The sequence below is a fragment of the Tetranychus urticae genome, chromosome 1 (genome assembly GCF_039701765.1).
Source record: "Tetranychus urticae isolate SD_2017Ah chromosome 1, NJAU_TeUrti_SD_1.0, whole genome shotgun sequence".
Classification (NCBI taxonomy): domain Eukaryota; kingdom Metazoa; phylum Arthropoda; class Arachnida; order Trombidiformes; family Tetranychidae; genus Tetranychus; species Tetranychus urticae.
Window position 1 is genome coordinate 14,047,361 of NC_142958.1, and position 19,902 is coordinate 14,067,262.

At 31.9% G+C, this 19,902-nt stretch overlaps 4 protein-coding genes and 1 long non-coding RNA gene across 5 annotated transcripts; 3 read left to right on the top strand and 2 right to left on the bottom strand.

Moving 5' to 3' along the window:
- Positions 1-519: 519 nt before the first annotated feature.
- Positions 520-6,008, bottom strand: LOC107370212 (choline transporter-like protein 1). The gene is made up of 12 exons (XM_015938199.3): positions 5,896-6,008; positions 4,766-5,080; positions 4,292-4,518; positions 3,913-4,173; positions 3,705-3,837; positions 3,364-3,483; positions 2,266-2,394; positions 1,906-2,012; positions 1,705-1,845; positions 1,532-1,644; positions 1,197-1,459; positions 520-881 (listed from the first exon to the last, which is right to left on the bottom strand). Exons 1-12 carry the CDS (start codon positions 5,908-5,910, stop codon positions 765-767), a joined length of 1,941 nt encoding a protein of 646 aa, XP_015793685.1. The 5' UTR covers positions 5,911-6,008; the 3' UTR covers positions 520-764.
- Positions 4,008-6,703, top strand: LOC149094627 (uncharacterized). Its single transcript, XR_016198752.1, has 2 exons — positions 4,008-4,147; positions 4,236-6,703. It is a non-coding gene; the product is annotated as an uncharacterized LOC149094627 (long non-coding RNA).
- Positions 6,704-7,372: 669 nt separating this feature from the next.
- Positions 7,373-8,907, top strand: LOC107370211 (ras-related protein Rab-18-B). The gene is made up of 3 exons (XM_015938198.3): positions 7,373-7,548; positions 7,675-7,730; positions 7,934-8,907. The coding sequence occupies exons 1-3, from the start codon at positions 7,472-7,474 to the stop codon at positions 8,419-8,421; spliced, it is 621 nt and encodes a 206-aa protein (XP_015793684.1). The 5' UTR covers positions 7,373-7,471; the 3' UTR covers positions 8,422-8,907.
- A 163-nt stretch (positions 8,908-9,070) lies between these two features.
- On the top strand, positions 9,071-19,817 carry nmo (serine/threonine-protein kinase nemo). Its single transcript, XM_015938174.3, has 8 exons — positions 9,071-9,464; positions 13,428-13,483; positions 13,630-13,822; positions 15,660-15,869; positions 16,989-17,177; positions 17,912-18,110; positions 18,181-18,277; positions 19,173-19,817. The coding sequence occupies exons 1-8, from the start codon at positions 9,147-9,149 to the stop codon at positions 19,231-19,233; spliced, it is 1,323 nt and encodes a 440-aa protein (XP_015793660.1). The 5' UTR covers positions 9,071-9,146; the 3' UTR covers positions 19,234-19,817.
- On the bottom strand, positions 10,240-11,935 carry LOC107370189 (uncharacterized). The gene is made up of 2 exons (XM_015938175.3): positions 11,180-11,935; positions 10,240-11,067 (listed from the first exon to the last, which is right to left on the bottom strand). Exons 1-2 carry the CDS (start codon positions 11,771-11,773, stop codon positions 10,570-10,572), a joined length of 1,092 nt encoding a protein of 363 aa, XP_015793661.2. The 5' UTR covers positions 11,774-11,935; the 3' UTR covers positions 10,240-10,569.
- Positions 19,818-19,902: the final 85 nt, after the last annotated feature.

A 19,902-nucleotide genomic window follows, 5' to 3' on the forward strand; every position in this document is an offset into this window, starting at 1 on the left:
TTTCCTAAATAATTTATGCCTAAAATTAATTGAAGAGAAAGGTTCATTGTCCTGCAAAACGAAATCAGAAATTCATGTCGATGAAAGTATTGAAAAAAATGAGATACAAAGATGAGTAACTGATATATTTATTTATGTAATGAGTAAACTATCATTTCAACGTTTATTGTCTTCTTTGTTATCATCGCCTCTGTATCGATCCATGAGTTGTATGAATGACCCACCAAACAATCCATTTCTAGATGAGTATATATTTTACACTGGCTAAAAATGAATTACCTTTATCAATTCATAATGTATTTCAATCAATATTGATGGCTTTTGATGACTTCCTTATCACTTTTAATGTCCATATTTTTGTATAACCAAAGTTATTATTATAAAACATGAGGTAAAAGAAACAAGCAAATGTAAATATTAATAATATTTCTGATATCAAATTTACAAAATAGAAACATTTGCTAATTTTTTCCTCCCAATCAATTCACAACAAAATTATTGTAATGAAAAAAGAAAAAATTTGTTGACATTTAACTTTCGCTTTTAATAAAGTCTTTGGGATTGAATTATTGCCATCACTATTTACATGATTTTACAGGGAAACAATTTAAATTTTTTGCATATACTTTGATGAAACAATTGGAATACAAATGGCAAAATGCAAAAGAGATATAAAAATGGGTATAAAACGGTAAAAAGGAGAAACTAATAACAGATTGAAATCCATTTGAGCTGAATTGTTGCTGAAGTGCTACAGTTTCCATTTACATTAGTGATCTTTTGCGTTCGTATCTAAAATCGCCATTTCCATATTCAATTGAGGTTTCACTTTCATTGGATGTTTCTTCACAAAAACAGATGAATAACGTATCAATGGTCATCTAAATGAATAAAGAGAAATAAAAAAACAAGTAAATATCATGATATACTTCAATAAAAACAGAGCTTGAAAACATGGAGATTGCTAATGAACGAATGTATCATTAAAATTCAAACAAATTTCTGAGATGAATTGAATCTATCACTATGTAGCAGCTTATTAATTGAAGCAGAGGGAGAATCGATTGCTGGTTTTATAACAAGAGCTCGGAAAATTGATATTAGTCCATAAATAGTTTAGTTAAAAATAAAATTATGTATTACAATTGCTCTAAAAGATGTTAATGTATTTTGGAAATACTTTTGTCTAATTTTACCTCATAGACCGCGAGGAAACAGTGTGAAATGAAATAGGCAAAAATTGCTGAAACGAGTAAAGGTGACCAAGGATGGTTGAGTTTGTCCATTTTTTCCTTGGTTAATTCAGTGCCTACAATGAGTGTCAATGAAATGACCGATAGTTTGCCCAGAAGAAGAAGGAAATCTCCAATTGAATTGATGGTCGCAATTTTAAGAGTATTTGATGATAAAATGGAAAATGCTCTTTTGGCTGAAGTTGAAAATGAGTAACCATGAATTGCTGCAAAAAAAGATAAAACATTAGACACCAAAAAACATTAAAAGCTTATTAAAACGTAAAACTTGAACCAACCCATGACAATGTAAGCATTTTTGTTGATGTAAATCAGGAACTTTTCAAAAATCCAGAAAAAGAAGTAACAGAATTTATTCATACATCCAAGGGAATCCTTTGTACGATTGGTTCTGAATAAAAAAAAAGATACTGATAAATATAACTGAATAATTAGGATGGATGACACTTACAGAGTCTCGATTTTCTTAAACAACAATCTAATAATTTTCATTCCAACAACGAGAAGAGATCCAAGAGCAATCGATCCAAGATGATATTTTATCAGTTCAAGCATACTGCGAAATATCGGGTAGTTGAGTTGACTTTTGTCCCTGTAAATGTGGAAAAAAGGATAAATTTTAGAGAAAATTTTCAGGTGAAATCGGTTTTACCTTTGAAAGAACCATTTGGAAACGGAACCAGCAATAACATAATGTTGGCAGGCAGTTACAAAATAGATTAACCAAAGAATGGCAAATATATTGATCCATTTAACATACTAATAGCAATATGAAAATGAAAAAATGTAATCAACATAATCGAATAACAGAATGCTAGGTAAATACATATGTATCTATGTGAATCTCGAGATCATTGAACTTTCATTTGATATTTTTCATTGAAACCTTCGTTTAATGATTGTCAATGTTTTTAATGTATAATTTGCATGATAACTGTTTGCAGGTTGAATTAAAGTTCAAGACTCGTGGATAAAGTGTAAAGTAAAACTGGATGATTGGATAAAAACTTACTGAGTAAAGTGGTTCGAATCCGTAGACAACAAAACCAGATTCAGGATCAACCATGGGTATACGATTTGACATTAGATAAAGAGTCCCAATAAACCAAAGAAATCCGAGTCCACATAAGATAATTAATGTCTGCGATAAAAATTATGGATTAGAATGAAATATTAGTGATATCACATTAATATAACTGAATTAAGATTGAAAACAATGATGCAGAAACAGAAACCTTAGGATAAATGGCTCAGAATAAAAAATCTGATGACGATGAACAAGAATTTACACTCATCGGAAACAGTAATTTAAAGAACACCTAAACAGATAATAACTGAATAAAGCTATCATATCAACTTTGGTATCAGAACTTTAACATCTTAAAAATTCTAGTAGTTCTTAAGAAATATGGAATATTGAAAATGAATTATTGAAATAGTTCCCAAAAGGCAAAGGCTTTCTCAGTTAATGATAAGGCTCATCACTTGAATGTTAATTTTCAGCTTTATTTGCTCTAAATGAAAAACTGGTTCAGACAAGAGACCAGATTTAACATTAGACCGATTTCAGTTTTCGGTTGAGTTTCTTGTAGATTCTAACATTCTAACATTGTAGTTTATTAGCAATTGTGATCTAATACATGTTTAGTGCAAGTTTTGACAATCTGAAATGATTGTGCGAAGAAAAATTTGATCATGAAGTCAGGAAAATGAGTTTGGACTCAAGAAAACTTTCTTTGAATATCAATACATTTGGAAATATCAATAATGCGAACAAAAGCGACCAATTGTTTACATTCTTGTTTCCGAATGTATTGACTTTTACAAATGTACGAAGTTTTTTTATTCAAAACTCATTTTCTATGACATGATTCTTTCTCTTCTTTTCAATCATTTTTAGGTAATAATGACTCTTGGTGAGGGTTAATACACAACATTTTGGTTCAATAAGATTCAATATCAATTTCTAGGTGTTCACTAATAGAGATATGTAACCATTCTTGCTGAAAATATCATTCAAGTGGAGTAATTAGGTTCATTAATAGCAACATTCAAGATTTTATGCAAAATTGTTTGCCTATGCAAAAACATGGCTAATAACTGGACTTACCAATATTGGTTGCAACAGTAGAAGAGGCATTGAACCAATGGCTTTACCAGCTTCTTTGAACAATAGACAAACCAATTGAATCCGTTTTCGCATGACCAGAAGAACCAGAAGAAATATCGTCTGATAAAAATATCGAAAAGCAAAAAAGCAAACAAAAAGGCATTTTTAAGTAAAAAAATAGATTTAGCATTTCATTTCATAAGCTTGTTCCAATTTTAGAATGGAATCATTTTCAGTAAAACTTGAAATTTTCAATGCTAAATTTGGACAATTTATGGTTGAGTTAATCTATTTAAACAATAAAAATAATCAAAATAAAATCTGGTAAAATGTTTACTCACAGTAAAAACGGTTGCTCCAATACAGTAAACAAGCCATCTTTCAGCTTTGTCTGGCTCAGAGTCTGAGATAAGGTTAGGTTGAGTAATATTGGCGGTTGAGTTATTTGTGAATTTCAAATCTCCCCAATAAAGCCTAAAAAATCGTTAAAACAAAAACAGTTTCTTTATAAGTGACACTTTTTTAAATTAATTAATTAAAGTTAATTACCAAATATGAGTTGTTCCAGTTATTAAAGCAATGCTTAAAATGATCAACGTAAACCAAATGATTAAACTTGCCATAAACCTTATCAAAATAACCAGGAGTAAAGCAAAAACAAAGGAAACAATGAAGAGGTAAACAAGCTCTTTGAAACACAAAATTATATCCGATGATATGGAATCGATTATTCCTCTGGTATAATTAACTGTACTGGCCAAGTTTTCAAGTCCCACTCGACGAGGTAAGCATCGGTTAAATGTTGTTTTACTTTTAAATTGCAAGAAAAATGAAGATTAATTAACAAATGTGTTGAATCTATTTGCTTCTAGGTTCGCTCAGATTAGAGGAAAAGTATCCAATGTTTATGCGAATTGGAAAGACTTACATGAAAATGGCTTCATTACAATTTTCAACACAAATTCTTCGAGTTGTTCGATTGGTTCCAAAATAAATTAAAAGATAAGGCTTACGGAACATATCTTGTCCTGAGTAAGGTACATTATCAAGAGGACGGTTCTTTTGGCCACAGATGTTGCCCCAGTTATCATAGCCGTGCAATATTAAATTTGGATTTGAATGTTTGATCACAATTGCCTCAAATAACAAGTAACCCTGTCATGAATACGGAGATAAATTGAAATTAAATATCTGTCTGGACAACAAAGAGAGTGAAACAACCCAACAGTCACTGGTTGAAATGTGCTGGTGCATTTTCAAACGAAATTTAACTTTCGCCTCAAAGTGACTATTGAGTGGACAAAAGCAAAGGTACAAGTTGTTGAGCTCGAGTTAGGTGAATCACTTAATACTCAACATTGTTCGTTGTGATAAAAGTTAAAAATTTGATGGAAAAGCTTACCAAAAAGCCAAAAAACAGGACAAGAAGGATTAAAAAGAAGAGATCGGTTGGTTTATGGACTGATTTGGTGTCTGGAGATCTATAGCTTTTAGATAAGCGTTCTTTGAGAATCGCCTCTCTCAAGCTTAATTGTGATTCTTGAAGCTCCTCTGGAGTAAAATCAGCTGAAGTAGGATAAAAGTATGCAATTGGAGGGATATAATGAGGAACAAATTTTCCATTTTCAATGTTAACTGGATAATCGGTTGAGCGAGCAGCACTTGGTTCCCATCGAGGATCCCTGATTGTCTGGTCAATTGGGTGCAAAGTGAAAACCTATGTGACCAAGAATGGATTAGACTATGAAAGTTAAAACTGAAATGGGAAAACTATCAACAGGTTGTTTACTGCAGCTAATTAATTCAGACATTACCGACAGTTGATTCACAGTGATTTCAAAAGGATAAGACCAAAGCTTATTCAATAAGAAAACTCGTCGCTAAGCTGTTACTTTCCAGTTTTATTGTTTAACTAAAAGAGTCCTTTTTAGCCAAATAAGAGACCAGTTCTCTTATCTACAAGACTTCAAGCCATTTCTCAATAGCTATTCGAAAACAAAGGTGAAAGTTTAGTTCACAGATTTCTTTGTCTTCACAAGCAATTCGAAACTTGTTTGACCAAGAAAGTCTCTTCTTTTTAAAATAATAAAGCAAGAAAGTAACACCATTATGACGAGTCTTCTCATTAAATGAGAAAGACGAGTAAACCTTTTCTTTTCGTGGAGCAGATCTTTCCATTCTGAAATCACTGAATAAACACAGTTCCAGCATCGTTACTTTAAAATGATAATTGATAGCATAGTATCTCAAAATCACACAATACTGAAAATTAGCTTCGAAAGCAAATAGCGGCTAATCAACTTTTAATCTAGTATAACCTGTAGGCTAAAATTTATGGACAAATGATTAGAATCTAGTATTTTTAGTTAATTTACATTATTCGATAGCACAGGGACTAAGTTTTTCTGTAACATGACCCAATTATATCTCAAAATTAGCATTGATGTTATACACAAATTTAAACCCACAGGTTTTAATAGCTTCAGTTTAAGAATGGTTTAAAAATGAGTTTAACGACAAAATCGACTTTACCTTTGGATGTTTCATTGGTGTTTATTATTGAAAATGGAGCAATAAATCACATTTCAACGATTACAGTAAAAGACGGTTGCAAATCACAATAGAAAGTTTAAGTTCAATTTCTGTACGCGTTTAAGTTCAACTTTATAATCAAAGAGCAGCCAAATTGGAAAGCATATAATTAAGGATGAATTTGTTGGCAATGATGAGGTGTTAAACTTTGATACTCGTTCAATGGGTTAACTAAAGTTTCACCAAACTGAATGAAGAAGAAAAAAGACTTTCTAAAAACATTGAAAAACCTTTATTTGTGTGTGATGTTAATCTAATTTAAAGTTTTAATCAACTGAAGAAGATCAAAATGAAAAGTCAGAATCGAAAGAGAAAAAAGTTGGGAGAACTGAAAGTGACACCAGATGATGGTTCAACTCATTGAGAAGCTACTGTTGTTACTCGATGTAACCATAGATATTAATAGTGATTTTTGTTTATTCGTCCTGTACTTTCTCTCTCTTTCCTCTTTCTTCTCATCATGTAATCGTCCTTTTCTTCAATTATAAAAATTGTAAGCTTCAGTCACGAATATTATCATCATCATCATCATTCCTCCTCCTGTTCCCCGTTTATTGGGTTAACCTTTTCCACAGGTAATTTTGCCTTTCCATTGCTTGGTCTCTACCAATCTGCATAATCGAATTGATTCACCCTTTTGATCAGTAGTAGAAAATGTATTTACTTTGATGAAAGGCCAATGACCTTTTCTGATGATCCCATGAACAACTGAAGTTACCTAATAAACAGATAATGTGAATGAAATAAACTTTTTGACTCCTTCCTAGATAATCAATTTGAAACTCTATTCATATTATTCCTAGAAAAAATTATCTTTTTCTTCTCTTTCTGTATATTTTATATTTACTTCCGACTTTATAGATCATGAAATATAATTAATGAGCGAACCAGGGTTTATTGGTGAAAAGTTGACCAGATAATTACATTTGCTTCAATTTTTAAACATCTTTTCCCTTGAACCAGCGTTTGGTATTGAACTTGACGATTAGGTTTTTCAGGCATTTCGGTATAATTGGTTTCTAATTATATAATATTATTGCACTGATCTTGATTCTTGATATTATAGTCTTTAATTTGTTGGAGGATTTGTAAGAAACAGTTGAAGGTTTGGATTAATTGTACAATTTTGGGTTTAAGAACAGAGTTTTTAATGAATTGAAGGCTAGAAATTTAAACTGGTCAAATTTAAACATTACAATGTAACTAAATTTCACAAGGAGTTGATTAATTTAATCGGAGTAAAGAATATCTTTGATAATTTGATTATTTTCAATTGAATATGAAATGATCAATCATCTGATCAAAGAGTTGTAATCTTTGTATCTGATAGACTTGCTAGTTCAAATTGTTATTATGTAACAGTCCCTTGAGTTGTTTTTGTTTATGTTAGATACATTGTCATTTTTCAACACTGGTTATGTTCAATTCTAATTATTGTTATTGGCTGGTTTATTCGTTTTATTTTGTCATTTAATTACATTTCAATTGTTTTATTCTAATTATAACATAATAAGATATGGCTGACGGAGATAAAGATTTTTTGACAGTTCTTAAAATCTTAATTGTTGGTGAGAGTGATGTTGGAAAATCAAGGTAAGAAATTTTGCTATTCACTTATCGTGTGGATGACTAATATTTTTTTTATAAGATCTAAATTGTTTGTTTGTTTTTTATTTTCTTGTATTTTGATATCATTTTATGGTGATATTATGTCTTTAGTCTGTTGTTGCGGTTCACTGATGACACGTTTCACAACGAAGTTCCTGCTACAATAGGTAAGCAAATTTAATTTATGCACATAGGCCTTTGCATAAAAGTCTCATGGCTCTCAATCAGATTCATTTAACATTGATATTATTTTGAATATTATAAACTTTTCTACCATTCCATTTTATTGTGTTAAGGCCGTTTATTGGTTGCTCACGTCTTTACCTTGATTAACTTCAACAAATTAATGTTATCTAATTTTTTCTTGTAGGAATTGATTTCAAGTCTGCATATCTTGACGTAGACGGAGTAAATGTTAAGCTTGCTATTTGGGATACTGCTGGATCAGAAAGATTCCGATCATTAACGCCAAGTTTCTATCGAGGAGCTCATGGAGCAATTCTAGTTTACGATGTAACCAAAAGAGAAACTTTTATGAAATTGGAAAGTTGGTTTAATGAACTGGAAGTCTACTCTACTCGAGAAAATATGATTAAGATGGTTGTTGGAAATAAAATCGACAAAGAAAATCGTGAAGTTTCCCGTGAAGAAGGTTTGAAATGGGCACGAAAACATTCAACCTTGTTTATTGAAGCAAGTGCTCGAACCAAAGAAGGAGTAAAAACAGCATTCGAAGAGCTGGTCGAGAAAATACTACAAACTCCTGGTTTATGGGAAGAAGTGAGACGAAAGCGAAATATCAACCTAGAGGAAGAAGAGCCAGCGTCTACTGGTTGGTGCGGAGGTTATTGTGCCTAATAATTCTTCGGACATTTACACAACCACAAACCTCAATGAAACCCAATTATATCTGGAATAATTTTTTGCTTTATTTCAAATTTAATTGTGATTCACGAGATCAGATAAATTGAAAGCTACATAATGGTTATTTAAAAATATGATCTCGATGACTAAAGAAAAATTATTCCAACTGGAGAGCGTAAATTTGAAAGCGAATCATCGAGGCTGTTTAAAATACCTGATGACATAAAATTATTTATAATTATTGTATAAAAAGCTTCACAAAAATCAAGACCTGACTTAATAAAGTCATATGGTCAGATACATTTTTTAAATGGATTAATTTTTACCATTACAGATTACTGTTAATAAAAGTTGATGATCTAAGAATTGGCTGTAAAACGACTGAAAAAAGTGTCGGTATAACAATGAGACTTGTCTTCATTTAAAACTTGATTTTATAATTTTAATATTTGGTAAATTAAATCAAATTCAATATTCAAAGTTTCAGAATGTTAATAATAAAAAAATGTTAATACCAAATGTTTAAAAGTTTTTAACTCTAATAGATGTCAGTAAAGCCAGTGCAACCAATAAAGGTTGCCATGGTTGCTGGTTGCTGGTTCCATCAGATTGAGAAAAATGATGATCTCTTTATCAGTTGTTATTTGTCAGTTTGTGTTTAGTTTGTAGGTTGCTTGATTGTTGATTTGTTTTTACATGAATACACAGTCCCCATATATATGCAGTCCCTCTACAATCATTCATTAATTAACAACTGCATTAATGGACAACAACAGCAACCACAGGATGGATCTAATTGTCCGTTTTTATTATTGTCTCGTAAAATGTCTCGTATCTCTTCAACTGGTTTACAACAAGATGTAGTTCCCGATCGGCCAATCGGTTATGGTGCATTTGGTGTAGTTTGGGCAGTAACCGATCCTCGCGATGGCAAGAGAGTGGCTCTCAAGAAAATGCCCAATGTCTTCCAAAATATATTGTCCAGCATCCGTGTCTATAGAGAGATTAAAATGCTTCTCTTCTTCAAACATGAGAATGTAAGTTTAAACCCAAAACTAACCATATTTTTGTCACAAAGTTCACTGTTCACTCTAATGGTTTCTGTCAATGGGAACTTTTGCCTATTTTGGGTTGCCAATGCTTGTTGATAATAAGGGTCTTTATCCTGTCTTTCACTCACACAGTTTTTGTTTCACTCATCTTTCTCATTCATCACAAATCGTTTTTCATCCTTTTTCCTTTTCTTCATACTTTCACCATTTCAATCGATTACCAGTAAATTTATTTAACACGCAAATTTGGTTAAACACTGTTTGATATAAAATGGTCACAAAATGACCTTTCCAAGCAATGTTTAACATTTTCTCAAAGTATGTTTTTCTTTCATCATTTCAAGTCATGTTTACCATTTATCAAAAGTCTTTAGATTTTTTATTCTTTAATTTCATTATTCAGGGTTAAATATGCAATCATTTTAACTTGATTAATGTTTAACATGAATGACATGAGTGAGAGTAAGTAAAAAAATTCCCTACACTTAATAATGGTAAGGTTAAAGACAAACAATAATATCAATTGGTCTGTTGGCAGATATCTTGGTAAAGGTGGCAATGGACGAAGCACCAGTTACATTCATTAACCTCAGTTTCCCAGCCTAAAAATGTCAGTCTTCCTCTTCTCAAAAAACCAGCTAAGGAAAAAAGTATCCTCTAACCTTGACAAAGTGTTTTGTTGGCCCTTCTTACCATTGTTAAGAAATAGAAAAACTTATTTTAAAAAGACAGAGAAATAGACAGAGAGAAGAAAGAGGCAAACAATTTTGACCGTTTCTCTTTCTCTTTTTTGACACTCAAATTTTACTATTAGCAAATATTTATGGTACTTTATAGTAAATTCAATTTTAATCATTACATGTTTTTGTTTGCTATTGACAGTTGATTTACATTAACCCAATATATATTATACAATCCGAGTAAACTTTATTATTATTATTATTACAATCCATGTCTTGATTAAGGTGATTAATTATTATTATATATAATTATTGCTATTAACAATATATACTAATATTTATATATTTATATCTATGTACTTTAAATGGATTAGAAAAATTAATTTCTTATGGCAAGTTAATGATGTTAATCAATATTCCGATCTTGGCAGTAAAAAGTTTAACCCAGTTCCAAAGATGTGTCCATATTTCCAGTTTTTAGGGTAAATTGTTTGAATGAGAGTTGATTTGGTTGGCTTTTGAGATTCATTTGCTATAATCATAGGTGATGAAGGTTTTTCCTTGCTCACTTGGTACCGATGAGATGAGGCAAAAGTATCCAATCCGCCTCCAGCAAATTCATTTAACCCATCAAAAGTAGGCTTGAGATATTTTCTAATTCCAGACCAACCAGAACCGTGTTTACCATACATTGGTGATGACCATCCAGAATAACCTCCACCGGCAGGTCCATCCCAACCTGAATCATATCCACCCGATCCCCATCCAGACCATTTACGTCCTTCATCAGCTGAACTTTCATGTTTCCTTTTTGAGTCTTTCTCATGGTGAGCCGATTCCTTGAACTGTCCACTTTGCAGTTTCTTTTGCTGTCCATGAGAAGCTTTATGGTGTTCCTTTTTGTGAGCCTGAAAAAAATGTTGAAAATGTTTCACATTAGCGATCAATTTTCATTTCTTTTTTTTGTGTTTTTTTCCATTGAATTTGAATCATGAGAAATGATCAATTTTAATCTCTTACCTCTTTGTGGTGTTGATGATCTGCTTTCTTTCCTTTGCTCCGTTTTCCTGCCTCTTTATGATGGTGATGCTTTTTATGGGCCAAATGTTTCTTTGAAGCATCTGAATGCTCCTTTTCAAGATGAGCACCTTTGTCCCAGTGCCATTTCTTGACAAACCCACCTCCTCGGTCCCAACTGTGCTTCAAAACTTTTTTATGCTCTTTATGAGCTTTAGAGTCAACATGACCTACTGCCGATCCGGCTTCCTTGTGGTGTGAACCAACATCATGGAACCGATGACCTCCCTTACCTTTCTTCAAATGACCTGCTTCCCGGAAATCCTCTGAATGTCCATGGCCAGCTTGCTTTTCTCCATGATGAGATTGATAGTGAAGTTTACCACCAGACTCATGGTGACCCTCATCCAGAGAGTCTGCCGAATACGCTTTACCAGGAATTGTTTCAGCCACTTGTAAATCATTTACTTCATTGGTCACCTCATTGTCACTAGGATCCAGAGTGCCAACATTACTACTAATCAGGGTTAACAGTAAATTGACTGCCAGTGCAGTATGAAACACACCATTGATTAACGATTGATTGATCCAGGCCATGATTGGCTACTCCTTAAATTGACACCAACACTATCACCGTGATGAACACAAGTTTTTAAGAAGAAGAAGAAAAAATCTGTTGAAAACTATTTCTCTTTTAAAACGTGACTGAACACCAGATTAATCAGATTCTTGTTGTTACTGTTACTCAAATCAATTGGAAACTGATACTAGATAAGATCCGTGAAACTTTCTTATATATATCAGATTGAGATTAGGTTTTAATCAAAAGGCAGGCCCAAAAATCATTTGGTCACTTTTAGGTTTCTCCCCCTATCTCTTTGTTGCATTCATTTCTAACCTAATAATAGAGTTGACATTTTTACGAAGTGTCAATTTCAATGTCACCTGTTGTACCAACAATCACTGTTGCAATAGTCAAAGACAATCATGTATTTGTGAATTGGACATTTACTCAATTCAATTGTTTGCCAATTACAAGAGCAACAACTGGACTCTCAAGTGCTCTAATTGCGTGCTTTTTTTCATTCACATGTTCAAGCTTTACGGCACTTTCCTTGTTGGTATTTTGTTCATTTTTTGTTCATTTCTTTACTCTAAGCTTATTGTTATCATTGTTTCATTCCTATCGTTTCTCAGTCTTAATCTGTATCATTCGTTAGCTAATTCTTACAATTTGATTGTCTCTACCAGTTTGCAATCAACAACTAACCTTGACAAATTGTATTTCATCAAAATGATGAAGAGAGTTTAATTTTTAATTTGCAAATTGTTTAATTGCTCTTGTGTTTAACCAGCTCATTGTTTCAACGGCAACTTGATAACAATCTAAATCATTTTGGTGATAAACCCATTTTTGTTACCAGTTTTTCATTTTAAGGAAAATGAAAAACCCAAAAAAAAGCAAAAATGTATTCCCTTTCAACTTTATTGTTGCTCTCATGCTTATGGCATTTTGTAATTATTAAGTAACAATCATTGTTTCTTTCCATTAGTAATTAGTAATTGTAATACAAATTGACACGATTTATTAATTTGGACAATTGTTTCCAATTGCAGTTAAACATTTAAATTCACATTTTCTGATAAACTTGATTGATGTTGATCACCTTTTCAATCACGTTTCCTTATTTGTAACTTTTGCTGTGAAAAATTGTCCAAACCCTTTTACAATCTTAATCAGTCGCAATTAAATTGGACACGAAATATTGATTGAAATTTGACCCAATCAAAAGCTCTTTGTAAACTGTTCATCAACACTTTCAAGGATATAAAGCTCATTAATATCACGGTTTCATGAATTATCTGTGTCCTCACCTTGGCATAGATGATCAGTCTTTTTTTTCATCACTTGCTCAACCATTATTTTCACTTTGCACTTTAAAAATGTATATTTCAAGTATACGATATGATTGGTAAATCTAACATTAAATATCAACATTGAATCATATTTTTCATCTTTCATGGAACTCAGGAACATCTTTCTCAAACCTTTTCCCAGTATTTCATTGGGAATTACATGATCTAATTGTTGATACTAACTTATCAAAATTATCCCTTTTCATCCCACTTTGACTCAAACTTACATCCCAATTGAACTTGTTGGCAATGAGAATGAACAGTGAATATGTAACCAACAGTTTTTTTTTGTTATCAACATTATCTTCTTTTTTTCCTTCTTTTTCTATTCCAGGTTTTATCAGCATTAGATTTTCTTCAGCCACCACATATCGACTTCTTCCAAGAAGTGTAAGTATCAGAATTGAAAAATTATTGATAATCTGTAAGCAAGAAAAAGAGTTGTCTCTAATGGTGTTAGATTCAATCTTTTTTTTATTGCAACTTTTCTTTTTTTCCTTCTTTTTCTAGTTCTAATTATTTTTTCTTATCAACAGTTATGTGATTACAGAGTTAATGCAAAGTGATCTGCACAAAATCATAGTCTCATCTCAACCTCTCACCTCGGATCATGTCAAAGTTTTTCTTTACCAGATACTTCGAGGTCTTCGATACCTCCATTCTGCCAATATACTGCATCGGGATATAAAACCTGGCAATCTCCTGGTCAACAGTAACTGTTTGCTCAAAGTATGATCCTTTTTATCATTCACATTATCACATGATCCGTTAACATGAAATGAGGAACCCTAATCAATCAGAGTCAATCTATTTGCTCATGATCATGTTTAATTTGCTAATTTAACTTAAGGTTCAACTTTGTTATCAAACAACATCAACACAAGAAACATTCATCAACCAAATCTATTTACAATCAGTTGACTTTCTTCAAAAACCCAAACATTGAAATTACATCTTGTTGATTCTCATCGATACAAATATCGAAGAAGCGTTTCAACATTGAAAATTGGTCCAACTTGAAACTTAAATGAACATATAATGGACATTTAGTCAACATTAGTCCGAGTATTCCGAATGTTTTTCAGTTATTTTGCATATTTTCAATCCATTTACCCAAGCAATGGAGAAAGGTATAAACAGATTAAAATTAGTTATCATTAGCTTTTAAGGTTGGGTAATTCATTTCATCATTATTTTAATAATTTCCTGCGAGTTTAAGGTAGAGTTGATGTCGATTTTGTCGATTTGTTTCCTTTTCTGACAAGACTTTCTCTGCTTTTTGGCCAACTTTTCACCTTTCATCTTCCATCATTCATCATTAGGATGATAATCATCATCATTTTTAGTAGGTTAACCTGATTTTTATGCTTCAATAAGACCCATAAAAATTGTAACAGCAATCCCCAAATATTATTGATCTTTACTTACAGGAAGATGCATTTTGCCATTTTAATTGTTATCATAACCCTTTTCTTGATGCTTAAACCTCTTTCTATTTTCTTTCGCCAATTGAAGAAGCATAAATATCTCTTTCTACTTCAAGTAGACACAAGTTGTCACCAACTACTGTGATCCAATGTCCAATGACTATTGTAACATCAGGCCAACTCCATATGTTTTGATTGATTTTTCAGACCTTAAAAAGTTAATTGTATATTTACACGGATTTAGCCCATTATTATGACAATTTATTGACAATTTATTGACAATTGTCTTGTTAACCTTAATTGATGTTGTAGGTGATTGAACAAAACATAAACAGATAACCTTAAATTGATGTAAATGAATCTACTTTATTTATCTATCCCTTAACTGCTTCCCAATTGATCTATTGGTTTGATTGAAAGGCACTTTAATATCTGTTTCCAAACTTATCATTATATTGACAATTATAGCCAACAATAATTTACATTTGATTACCATTTTTAATTACAATAAATTAACCCTGATTAATTATATTCCTTATTTCAGTGAAGATCTTTTGATATGCTTTTCAAAACAAGTAGAAGAAAAATATTAACCATTTTCTTTTCTCTCTTCTCTTACATTGTTACATCCTTATTGTGTCACACCTTGCTGATGGCTTCATCTTGATGTTCACTATCAACACCGTCATCTCCATCATGATTGTATCGTCACCACCATGATCTCCATGCTGATCTTCAATACACTTGTCTATTTGCTACCAACTGATAAACCATCAACACATTGCTATTCACCCACAAATCTTTCAATCACTTTGCTCATCTTCATTACCTGATAACCACGGAAAACCTCATTTAACTTGGATTTTTTCTTCTTCTTCTTCTCTACATTCTGATAAAAATCGTCCGACTTAACCTTTCATTTAACATTCCGATTTGACCTCCATTTGATACTTGAAATGTTTCTCTCCTTTTCAACTGGTTATCATGATTATCAACCAAAACTCATCATAAATGATCAACACAACTTGGCTCATCAATTTCATTTTTGAAATGATACTTTTGATCCAACCAAATCAAAAAACCATTTGACATTGATGGGGTCACTTGAAAATCACTTTGTCTTCTCAATATTACCAAAGATTTGTGATTTCGGTCTGGCACGGGTAAATGAAACGGACGCATCTAAACGTATGACACAAGAAGTTGTCACCCAATATTATCGAGCACCCGAATTATTAACTGGTGCCAATCATTATACCTTCAGTATTGACATTTGGTCTGTTGGTTGTATATTTGCCGAATTATTGGGGCGAAGAATACTTTTTCAAGCTAAAACTCCACTTCAACAGGTAATGTCTAATTATTTGTCAAAATGATATTTAACCCAAACAATCAGTCAACACACATTGTTCAACTGATTTAATGTGTTGATAAATCACAATTGATGGTTAAACCTGATAACAATGGAAACAAACTGTTAAGTGCAAGTTGAGCTTCGCAAACTGTATTCCTTATTTTTTTACTGGATTGTCTTAAAGTGTCAGATAAATTATCACAAAATAGCAATCAAAAGCAATTTTGGTAAAATGGCAACATTTGGCAAGAAACCTTTTCTGACCCATAATTTTGTCTTCAATCCTCATGCCATCCGTTCAGGTTAATAGGATATTGTTGCTTCCAATTTTATTTAAATTTTTGATTGTCAACGTGCAAAAGCAAATTTCAATAGCGTATTATTTTCAACCCTTTACTGTCATTGCTTAATCATCAACAATTTGAAATATTTTCTGCCTTCATCCCTTCCAGTCTCAATCTTTTACTGTTCAGTCTTTTCCATCCTCGTTACTACTTACCATTATCATTATCATCATCTTTGACGCGATTCACTCATTCATTTCATCACATTCACTATCCAGTTATTCAGTTATACATTTTTTTTCTTTCTCTCTTCAGCTTCTTTCCATTTTACATTTATGTTTAAATATACGCACAATAAATACAGTTATAATTGATGTTTAACTAGAAATAAGTGGGACACCGATTGTGCGGAACAAAATCATGCCTTTTTCAGAACATGTTCTGCATCTTCCTATCATCTTGATCCATCTTCTCCTTACCAAACCTCTTGAAACAAGTCAATTGAATGTACATTTTGCAATAACAGTAAAAAAAAGTGTGTAACCAGGTAGAAACTAGTTAACAATTTTACCTTGATCTTACTTTTCTCATTCTAATTAACTCATTGTTAAACACTTGCAACTAATTATCACCTCTCTGGTAACAATTGAATTTCAGGTTTTACCAAATTTACAGAAATGCTTCAACAAAAGCTTAACATTTGATTCCTTTTTGTTTATGTCCCAAATATCATCTGTTTCATTTTATTGATACTAATTTTTTTTCTCTTTTTTTGTCTTCTTTTTTTTTCTTTCCTCATTTTCCTGGACATTTGCACTTGAACAATTTAGCTTGATCTGATAACTGGCCTGCTGGGTACACCAACATGTGAAGACATGAGATATGCTTGTGATGGCGCTATTAAATACATACAAGGAAGACCTTACAAAGCTCCATCCCTTAGCGCATTATATACTTTATCACCACAGGCAACCCATGAAGCTGTTCATCTTCTCAGTCAAATGCTGATTTTTAATCCGGTATGGATTCACGTCATCAAATGAGATTTAATTTTTCCCATTGGCTTTATCGAGTCTCTTTCATTTATAGAATCATTTCTTTCTATATTGTTATTACGAAGGGAATTTTTGTTTCATTGGTAACTTTTTCTTTTACTGGGAGCATCATTGGTTAGTCAACTTATCGGTTATAGGATTCAAGTTGAATGATCTTTGTCTTTAACAATTTTTCTTCTCTTTCTTTTCTATCTATTCTGTATCTACCTTCTTCATCTGACTTAAAACTATGAGAGTTTAACTCATCTTTCATGCAAAAGTGTATTTCTGTGAACACTTCAAGGGTTCAAGAAACTCTTACCTCACTAACTCTCTCTTTCTCTCTTCTCTTTCTTTTTCCCCCTTCTTGGAGTTTCTCCAATTCTTGACTCATGAATTTTTTCCCTCCAAAAGACAACTTGATCATGATAATGATGTCCTAAAAATGTCACCGTGAAACAATATCTAATGAGAGGTGAAAGCAATCGTTTTGTCACATAATCAATTTTCAAAACGAACCTCTTTTTCAATCTTAAATTATTGCTATCTTTCTCAAACAGCTTTCACATTCATGGTTTTACCACTAAACTTGATTACTATAAAAAGATTCTCATTAGTCTATGGTTATTATATAATCTGTATTATTCTGTAAAATCTTTTTCATTATTATTCTTATTCTATGCACAATATTAATCCTTAGTTTCTTTTTCTTTTTCCAGGACAAACGGATTTCTTGTACAAACGCTCTTTCACATCCTTATCTAGATGAAGGAAGATTACGTTATCATTCCTGTATGTGCCGATGTTGTCACACCGTTGGAGGTGTACGTCGTTATGCATCTGATCTCGAACCTTTGGCACCAACTGTATTTGATGATGGTTTTGAGAAAGGCCTTCATTCAGTGCACCAGGTTAAAGGTTAGCTTTTACCTTTAAAATATGCAAAAACAGACAATTAACTTTCATTATTTTTCATTTTCCTTTTCAGACAAATTACATAAAACAATTTTGGAAAAATGTGGAAGTTACAATAGAGTTCCTCTTTGTATTAATCCTAATTCAGCAGCTTTTAAAAATTTTGCAAGGTAAATGCAGTTCAATCGTCTTATACTTGACAAACAATGTGTATAAGATTATCTGTAAAGTGTTAATCCCGAGAAGTTTGTTTTGACTGGCAATCACAATCTTGAAGTGGTTAAGTTTGATTTTCAGACTCTAAAATCAATAGCTTTTGAAACTCATCCGAAATCTGGAATAGCTTATAATGCAGTAAAAGAGTTACACCGAAAACAATAAGATGTGTAAAGGAAAGAGATAAAAATGAATCAGATGACAGCCATTGGATGGTATAAAATTGTCTCTAATATTCAACTTCATTATCCGACTATGAATGTGATAAATATCTGGCCAGCTTGAGCAAAATTTTTATAAATTTTCCAGTTTTGACAAAACATAGTCAATTTCAACACATATTGTTTGATAATGATAAGGAATAAGCAGCCAATATCTTCCATCTTCATCATTATTGTGTTAACTGATTAGGAAGTTTCGTTTCCCGTTCTTATGTGGTTAATAGCGTAGCAACAAACCTCTTATTTTTAATTGTTTATCAACATCTTTCCAGAAATGTTTCACTAAGTCAAATATGCTACAAAAACGACAAAAGTCTGGCGATTGATTAATCTGCTCAATTGAATTTCGACTCCTTGAGATTTCAAGATAGTTACTTTTCAAAGTAAACAACAGAATAAGATAATTATTCAAATGCACAATCAGTTTCAGATTTTCCGATCATCACGAAAAATGTTTGATTTTGCTAAGCAGCTATTTGGAGTCCTAAATGAAAGCCATGTCAAAACTAACTGATCTGGATAATCTTGTTCCTTTTATACTAATATTGTTGAGTCCGTAAAAACCCTTTAAACCGGTTGACGGAACTATTCTTATAAATTTATTTCAATTGTTTTCTTTTTCTTTCAGCTCTACTGTAGCTCATCCATCAGAACTGCCACCGTCTCCACATCAATGGGAATGTGCATAGGTGTCTTCAATTAAAACTAATTTTGAATATTTAGACAATTTTCATGTTTTTTTATACACAAAGCAACAAGAAACAAGCAAACGAATTACATGCAGTGACCGCAAAATGCAAAAGAAAGCGACAAACAAATCAGAGCAAAGTAAGGAAAGGAAAAGAAAGGAAAGGATTGGAATGGAAAGGAAAGGAAAAAAAACAAGAGAAGCAAATTTTAATTCAATCCTGAAACTGGACCAACAATCAGATGGATTTTAAGGCATCCAATAAATTTATGGAAATGCAATATAATGATGAAATTAGAAGATATTCAACAACAATCGGCCAGTTTCTTCTCTTAACACAACTTTTTTTCTCTTAAAATGGATCATCATTTTTATATTTTCTTAATCTCTTTATATAATAACTTAATCTCGTGTTACACACCATACGTTTTCCTAGCGTTTATTGATCAAATAAACCATTAATTCACTTGTACTTTACTTAACCATTGATTAACCTAACGATTTTAGGCTTTTACTTGATCTCAACACACAATACATCATCCATTTGATTGATCAATAAAAATTTAACTTTCTTATCGAGGTTAACTCAGCCATCTTATTGAATCAACATCAAATTATATCAATTACCAATGAATGGGAAAAAATTTTAATCAATTTATCACAGTTGAAT

Excerpts from the sequence above, each read along its gene's own strand:
- LOC107370212 (XM_015938199.3), bottom strand. Across the intron at positions 4,174-4,291 it reads TGTAATGAAGCCATTTTCAT|TAAAACAACATTTAACCGAT; the intron begins GTAAGTCTTTCC and ends GCAATTTAAAAG. Across the intron at positions 882-1,196 it reads GTTTCCTCGCGGTCTATGAG|ATGACCATTGATACGTTATT; the intron begins GTAAAATTAGAC and ends TTATTCATTTAG.
- LOC107370211 (XM_015938198.3), top strand. The coding sequence starts at position 7,472 with ATGGCTGACGGAGATAAAGATTTTTTGACAGTTCTTAAAATCTTAATT. Across the intron at positions 7,549-7,674 it reads AGTGATGTTGGAAAATCAAG|TCTGTTGTTGCGGTTCACTG; the intron begins GTAAGAAATTTT and ends TTATGTCTTTAG. Across the intron at positions 7,731-7,933 it reads CGAAGTTCCTGCTACAATAG|GAATTGATTTCAAGTCTGCA; the intron begins GTAAGCAAATTT and ends TTTTTCTTGTAG.
- nmo (XM_015938174.3), top strand. The coding sequence starts at position 9,147 with ATGCAGTCCCTCTACAATCATTCATTAATTAACAACTGCATTAATGGA. Across the intron at positions 13,484-13,629 it reads ATCGACTTCTTCCAAGAAGT|TTATGTGATTACAGAGTTAA; the intron begins GTAAGTATCAGA and ends TCTTATCAACAG. Across the intron at positions 18,278-19,172 it reads GCTTTTAAAAATTTTGCAAG|CTCTACTGTAGCTCATCCAT; the intron begins GTAAATGCAGTT and ends TTTTTCTTTCAG.
- LOC107370189 (XM_015938175.3), bottom strand. The coding sequence starts at position 11,773 with ATGGCCTGGATCAATCAATCGTTAATCAATGGTGTGTTTCATACTGCA. Across the intron at positions 11,068-11,179 it reads ATCATCAACACCACAAAGAG|GCTCACAAAAAGGAACACCA; the intron begins GTAAGAGATTAA and ends CATTTTTTTCAG.